At 28.5% G+C, this 8360-nt stretch overlaps 1 protein-coding gene across 1 annotated transcript; it reads right to left on the bottom strand.

Annotated features, from left to right (window-relative positions):
- Positions 1–330: 330 nt before the first annotated feature.
- Positions 331–3921, bottom strand: LOC124940946 (protein WVD2-like 2). The gene is made up of 4 exons (XM_047481322.1): positions 3654–3921; positions 2058–2257; positions 1655–1765; positions 331–676 (listed from the first exon to the last, which is right to left on the bottom strand). Exons 1-4 carry the CDS (start codon positions 3919–3921, stop codon positions 404–406), a joined length of 852 nt encoding a protein of 283 aa, XP_047337278.1. The 3' UTR covers positions 331–403.
- Between the last annotated feature and the right edge of the window lie 4439 nt (positions 3922–8360).

Below are 8360 nucleotides of genomic sequence, written 5' to 3'. Positions count from 1 at the left end.
ATTTTATGGTGAAGCATCATTATATTATAGAAGAATCAATTAGAAGAGAACAATACTCTCACAAAGCAACCCTGAATTCACTACATTCCTTTTTATTACAAGTTTAATTAACATCTTGGATTTGAGTTTTCATAAGCATGATGGATTTGAATATTTTCTAAAAAGATTTTGCAACCTGCACATAAACATTATCTCTAAAAACCTCCTCATTTCATCTGTAATGTTTTGGGTTTTAGAACAAATATATATATTATTTATAATCATCATTACACAGTTATTGATAAAATATTATTCTGCTACAGAACATGTACAAATTTCAATATAATATTTATATAAATGTGTGGGTTTACATCTCTTGCAAGCAAACAAATATCCTGGTCAACAAGACACTGACCAGAAAGAATCAGCCATTGACCGCAATGTCTGAACCGTGGGACTCAGCCAGGCCACCGTCCTTAGCCGGTTCCTTAACCTTGACTTTTCCATTGCTCTCATCTGTCTGATTTTTGCTCTTGAGAGGGCTGGTGGGAGCACTTTTTCCATCCTTAATAGTTCCCAGACTGTGTCTAGTGGCTCTTGAGCAAACCGGTGGGGTTCCCTCTGGAGAAGTGGCAAGTGAATCGCCAAAGCTCTTCCTTCTCGATAGATTTGGCGATTTGGGCCGCGTTAGTGGCTTCTGCATGCCCACAGTTCACAAAATCAATGTCATATTTTTCTATCTAGCTTAAGAAGGATTTGAAACAGTAGTTTTGTTTTGTAGCCAGGTTTGTTTTTATGTTGAAAGTGATCCAAAGAATCGAGAGTTTTGTTTGTCAAAATCACTAATAATAAGACCATTATCCAGAAACAAATCTTTATATGAAATGAAGAAAAACTATGATATATCATAGAATAGACTAATAGTATAATCAGAGCCGGCCCCGAGGTTTGGGCTACCCTAGTCTCGGTAGAAAAAGTTCGATATATTTTTTGTTGTCCTAAATCTAGTTTTAAAAATCGATAAAAAAAATTTATTTTTGATAAGACTTAAACCCATAACCATATTGAAACTTTAAATGCCATTTATGTTTTAAATTGCAATAAATATATCTAAATATTTTGATATTTTTAATAAATGGGTTGACCTGAGGAGTGGGCTGCCCTAGCCCGAGGGCTTACCGGGCTTACCCCAGGGCCAGGCCCTGCCCTGAGTATAATTTTGATTATATTCAGGAAAATTATTTGTATATTAAATTAAATAACAAAATTAGAATTTACTTTTTAGAGTATGGTATCACAACCCTCGGAAGCCAAAACTCCTTTAACAAAGGCAGATCTAACCATAAGATTTTGCATGTGGAGGATAATAACGACGACAATTCCCATCGCTAAAGGATATGTTTTGATTTTTACCCATGTTTGTAGTCGGTAGATTTTGTGAAAAGATTTTAGCCCAGGTAGATTTAAAATTTTAGCTCTGCAATTTTTTTTTTCTTAATATTATTATCTTTATAGCTCGGATAGATTTTGTGAAAAGATATTATAGCCCAGATATCTAACCGGAACTAACTTATCGGGTTACCAAATATTACATTATAATTTAATTTGTATGTTGAATATAATAATTTGATCATTCTCCCCCAAAAAATAAAAGAAAATTTTGGCTGCCTATTACCTTTTTAAGTTGACGCTTAGGTGGAGGTACTTCATGATAAAAACTGGGAACTGGATTAGCTTTGAACACCAATGTCTTTCTCAGTTCTTTAATGGCTGCTTCATCTTCCTCCTAAAACATATACAGAAAAGTTCATATATGTCACTGGAATTTTCATCATAGGATAGATATACCCTTTTAGAAAGAATAGGCTTTGTTTGTTTGATCTTGAGTTATTTGAAGTTATTTTCAAATAATCTTATTTTATTAGGTTGGTTATAAAAAGTCAAATTATTTGGGTAAAAAGACACCAAGGATACAAATATGTAACAAAAAAAAAAATATAGAATAATTTAGTATTTTAGTTTATGATTTGATGTTCAAACAAGACAAGTTGGGAATATTGATGCATTCATTAATTAACCTTAGTCTTAGCCTCATATTCCAGCTTCTCTGCCTCCAGAGCCTGATGTTTTTCCTCCAATTTTGTGTAAAACTCTTTGCGTTTCTCCAAACGTTCGACGCATTTAAACACAGGTGCAATAGGTACAGTTGGCTTGAAGCCTGTCGAACGAGCAGATGCTGCAGCTCTAAATCGGGCTAAGGACAGGAACACTTCCAGTTCTAAGTAGGTATAGAGAATGAATAACAATAATGAAATTTAAAATATAAAAAATCATCTTTCAAAACACTATACAATATAAGATAAAAAAGTATAGAGACGATGAAGGATACGATGAAGCTACGGAAACATCGTCTTCCTGGTCGTCATTTCTATTTTCATCTTCATGAAAAGACATCCTTAGACTGTTGGAAGGTTGCGCTGTCACAGAATCACAGATGCAGGAGGATATTTAAGATACGAAAACCTTTTTGTATTTATTAGAACGATAAATAGTGCATATTCATGTATACATCCCCGTCGATACAAACAACAACTACCACATGGAACAATTCGTCTAGTCTAAGATAAAGGGAAAGTGAGAAACATTGAGGACAAGAATTTCAAAAGGTGGTTAGTACGTTAGAATGGTTTTCTTTTTGTAACCAGATGTTTGGTATAGCTTTCATGCACCTCAACTAATTCCTTGTAGGTACATGCATGTGTTCACTGTCATGACATGTCACTTGAATCTAGTGCTTTTAAAAAGGAATGGAACTTGATATAAACCCTCTAGAAGAAACTTATTGCCACACCGGGTCGGCCCTGGGGTAAACCGGGCAAGCCCTCGGGCTAGGACAGTATACTCCTTAGGGCAGCCCATTTAATAAAATATATAATTTATATATAGATAAATATATAAGATATATAGATAAATATATGATCTTTAAGAATATAATATTGAAATAGAGTCGTTCAAGATGCAAATTTAAAATTTTATTTAAATTTTGCTTAAGTTAAGAGTTCAAATCCCACCAAAAAATTATATTTTTTTTAACAATTTTTATTACTAAATCTAGGGAAACAAAAAAAATAAACTTTTCTTTATCGGGACTAGGGCATCCCAAAACTCGGGGTCCGGCACTATTGCCACTTGAATAGTGAAAGAATGAGTATAATTGTAATGAGTGAATGAACTTGTATGATCCCATGTAATTAAATAAATTCGCTACTATTCTCTTTCTTAATCCTTTATTGTTTTTCATATACCTAGTTTAGAATAAGAAAATAAATAAAAAAATATTAAAAAAAAAGTTATTAAAGAGAAAAATATCGTTAAAATTATAATCTACTAGAGAAGTTAGATAATGAAAAGATTATATTAAAACGTGAAATATATTTTTTAATTATTTTTTTAGGGTTCTTAGTTTAAATTATTATCCAAATGTTAATAATAAGCTGAACTTATAAATTGAATCAAATAGAACCCTAAGATATCCTCCTCAAGAACCAATGAAAAGGAAAGGGAAAAGCATATCAAAATGATACAGAAGAGGCAACGTTGTTCCCAGAAATATTGGTAAACAAAATCCCACAAAAACAACAGCCATTTGAAAAGAAGAAGAAAGAAAGTAGTACCAGTTTCTGCAGCTGCAGCTTGGATCTGATTGATACACAGAATCAAGAGAGAAAGACCCAGAATTGGAGCTGATCCACAAGAAACGAAAACACCAGCTCCACTTTCTCTTTCTCTCTCTCTCTCACTAAAAAAAGAAGAAAACGGAAATGGCGCTCTTACAATTCCACGAATGTTTTCTTCCCATGAGGAATATTGTTTTAATTCTGTGGCATGTCTATAAAACAGCAATAATCGCCGCTCAGCTTCTGACAAATATAGCAACTGCATGGCCAATCCATGGACAAATATATAGCTTAATTTTGCTGCTTCTGATCATCGCCTTAATTTAGTGATTAGTTCTACACAAATTCATTTTATTTGGCTTATTATAAACCCTAACATACATCGTTTGATTACAACAATTAATTAAATATATCTAAATAAAGAGTAAGACAATAATGTCATTCTAAGTTATAACTGTAATAATAATAGGGATAAATGTCAATTTTATACATAAAATTGGACAAAAGTTTCAAATTTATTTATGAAATTGTAAAATTTTATTTATATATATAAACTTGATAAAATATGTCAAATTTATTCCATCTAACCGTTAAAAATATTAACGGTGTTAATTTTATTTTACAACTATATAATTATTAAAAAATATTAATCCACATCAGATATCAATATTAAATATATAATTTTTTAATCCAACTCATCTCTACTGATTAACGCTTTCTTCATGGAGAAACCCTCGTAATTCCATCCATAAGAATAAACCCACGTTCCCTTTCAAAATCCTGATCCTCAATTTTACCAATTCCTCTGTGTAGTCGTCAAGCATGGTGGCGTCAAATCGTTAAGTTTGAGTATTCGTACATTGTTCTTTTTATAAACCCTAACATACATCATTTGATTACAACAATTAATTAAATATATCTAAAAAGAGTAAGACAATAATGTCATTCTAAGTTCTAACCGTAATAATAATATATCAACCGTAATAATAATATATCAAAATAATTATTTTAAACATCATATATATATATATATATATATATATATATATAGATAATATTAAAGTCTCAAAAGGTGGATATCCCCCAAGCCTCAATGAGGTTCTGGGTTCGAGCCCGTTAGGCTGCAAGTTTTGCGTCTGGTTAAATGGTTAAGTGTGTTTGTGGGCTATGTGTGCTTAACCCGCGGGGATTAGTCGCACTCCATAGGAGTAGCGGAACCCAGCGTTCTCAAAAAAAAAAAAAAAAAAAAAAAAAAAAAAAAAAAAAATCTCAAAAGATATTTTTAATTAATAACTATGTTTATATGTTTTAAAAATTATTTGATAAATTTTAAACAAATTCAAATTTAATGTATAAACAAATGTCTCCCTAAATGGAATAAATCTTATATGCACCTATTTAGAAAACTTAGAAATTAGATTGAGTTAAAACCAAAATAAATATTATTAAATTTGTTAATTTTAATTAAAATATATTTTAGACCATTATCTCATTTAATTAAACTAATATTCTTATTAAGGTTCAAAGTATGATTATTTTTAAACACAGTCAATGAGTTTTTATTAAAAAATGACTAACAAATGCATTCAAATATTTTTAATTAATGTTATAGTTTTAATTATTTTGGTTAGATATAATTTCATAATTTATAAACTATTTGATATCTCATAAAAGTATAATTTTAAATTATTTTAAGATAATTCATTCAAAATTATGTAATACTATATTAAGTATACACTAGTTTAAATAACTTTCATAAACCAAAACACAATTAGGTATATTTCATTTTTTTAAATGTTATAGTTTAAGTTATATATAATTTCATAATTGATAGACTATTCGATATCTCATAAAAGCAGTTTTTAAAATTATTTTAAGATAATTCATTTAAAATTATTTAAAATTATTTAAAATTATGTTAATACACACTAGTATAAATTATTACATGCATAAACCAAAAAATAATTAAGTAATTTTTGTTTTTTTCCACTAAATGAGATATTTTGAAATGAATGCAATTATTATATTACATAGGGAGACGGTAGAAACTCCTTTAATTAATATTCGGTATTTAACAAAATCTCTAAACTAATAAATTTGTCCGATCTCGACTTAGGTTGATGTTAAAAAATTGAAAACTCGATAAAATAATAAGATAATATTTTTTCGGGAGATCATTTTATAATTTTCGGTCCCAAGAAAATCATAAATTAATAATTCATAAAACTGATAACATATATACACTCTATTGAAATATGATTTAATAATTGTTTGGTTTCCTTTAAAGTTCAAGTTTATTTGGAGTGCATTTCTAACTTTTCTTATTGAATCCAATAGCTCCAGTGTTGTATTTTTTTATTGTATCATAAACTTAATATTATATTTATATTTGTTCCTCTTGTTACATTTACCATAGTACTTCAAAATTTATTTAGTAAATCAAAAGTCATTAATAGTGCTAATCTTAGAGTCACATAAACTAATTTGTCTTTTTTGTTTGTTATGTATAATTATTTATTTTATATGGATATATGAATTATATGTTGAATCGGTTAAAAACCCTTTAAAATAATAATTTTTAATTTATCGATAAATCAATAACCCCTAAATGAATAAATGTCACCGATCCTGATATTATTAATTTAAAGAGTTTTTATAGAGATTTAGTTCAACAAGGAAGGTAAAAAAGAAATAATTAACTTTAATTTTAAAAATAAACATAAACATTTCATACTGGTATTTATCCCACAATTAAGACTATAGTTTGCACAAGAAGAAATTTTTTCATACTATAGTTTCATCATGAGTGTGATTTCTTGATTATTTACTGAAAATTGGTCCAAATATTTTTCTAACTATCAACTTACAAAAAATTGCAGCTAGAAATATTAAAGAGAATGATTAATATCTAATTAAATTTGATGGAGAGATGTGTATAACTAAATGAAATTTACAACATAAGTTGGTAATTGTTTGATCAACCACTTAAACTAACAATACTAAGAAGTTCTTGCAAAAAATAATGAAAATTTTGCAAAGATATGGGGAAACATCCATTAAAGTTTATTTTACAGAAAAAACAACTTCCATTTTTATTGTCAAGACAACAAAGATGCTTAGTTATTTCCACTATTTTTTTCATTAATATAATACTTTATTTTTTGAAAATTTTCTCTATAATGTATTTAAAACTTTGTAAGAGTGTATTACTCTTAAACTTAATAATCCAAAAATTAAATGCATAGTTATTTTCACTATTTTTCTCCTAGTTAGAATGGTTTATATTCTGAAAATATCATTTATAATGTATTTGAAACTCTCTAAAAATGTATTAATTACTCTTAAGTTCAACAATCATCAAATGAAATAATTTTTTTGATTAATCTAGGATGATAATGTATAAAAACTAACTCATTCCAATCAAATGGTCTCCTCCAACAAATAACATCTTCACTTTCATCAACCTACATCCACATAAAAAAATGTGTTTTAGTGCAAATATACATCTTTTTTGTATTATTAAAATATATAGAAATAATTTAAATCAATAATTTTGATGTTATGCAACAATGAGTTGCCTCTCAACTAACAATATCATAATATCTAACAATATTCTTTTTCTTCTATGACAACAACTTTATTATAACTAAATAAAATTTTCAAATAGAGGATACAAAACTAAATAAATGAAACGGAAAAGTAAGTTACATGCCATATCGGTGACAAATATTAGAATTTACAATCTAGCATTTCTAAGTAAAACAATGATATATAACATATATGGCAAACACATTTATCCTATTAAATTGGATTTGCTACTTTAAATTCGCCAAAAAAATATGACTAAGCTCTACCGAATTTATTGAAATTAAAAATATTACATACCTGGAAATATATTTTATTTTATTTTTCCTATTTTCACTTGTTTCAAAATCACACATTGAATTTGTGAATGACTTATCAACCTTTTTTAACTTCAATGTTCCTTACCATATCTACATTATGTAAAAGTAGAAGGCTAATTGCTTATGCAACTTATTGTAACAGACCTCTTAATTTCTTACCAAATGAATCTCTCTTTCTTATTTCTTCACCATCACATATGACGATTGAGCATGAGAATAAAAAAAGTTATTTTCCATTTCAATGTGCCCCTTAAAAAATTGAGATGTCGTGAGACAACCTCATTCAATAAATTAAGATGTCGTGAGACAACCTCATTCAATTGAACTTGATAGTCTAATAAATTGCAGGATAATTCTAAGAAATCTTTCATTGCAAACATCAACACTTGTTCTATATTTCTTCAAAGCCTCCTTTATTTTCAATAATCTTTCAATATAGAGGCAATAAACTTAAAATAGAATGTAGATCTTAGTCATCATCTATGTTAATATTTGTTAGTAGATTGTAATCACATTGAATACGCTAAGCGTTTAAATTCGCTCGCTATCCACGTACTCAAGAAATGTTTTTCTTTCGTACGCGATATATTCTTTCCCTTTCCCATCCTAAGCATCTACCAATTTTAGGAGTCCACCTAACGTCTTGTATTTTTAAGGAATGAATGATCTAATTCTAAGATAGATTTATCTCCATCATAACCTTCTGAATGTTCTTCAATTTGTTTCTTTCTATCTAATCAAGTGTCTCTTGCTCTCACGTTTGAATTCCAACAAAATGAATAACCGTCTTCGTAACCCC

Source organism: Impatiens glandulifera, chromosome 1 (genome assembly GCF_907164915.1).
Source record: "Impatiens glandulifera chromosome 1, dImpGla2.1, whole genome shotgun sequence".
NCBI classification, from domain to species: domain Eukaryota; kingdom Viridiplantae; phylum Streptophyta; class Magnoliopsida; order Ericales; family Balsaminaceae; genus Impatiens; species Impatiens glandulifera.
This window is presented reverse-complemented; position numbering and strand designations above follow the sequence as displayed.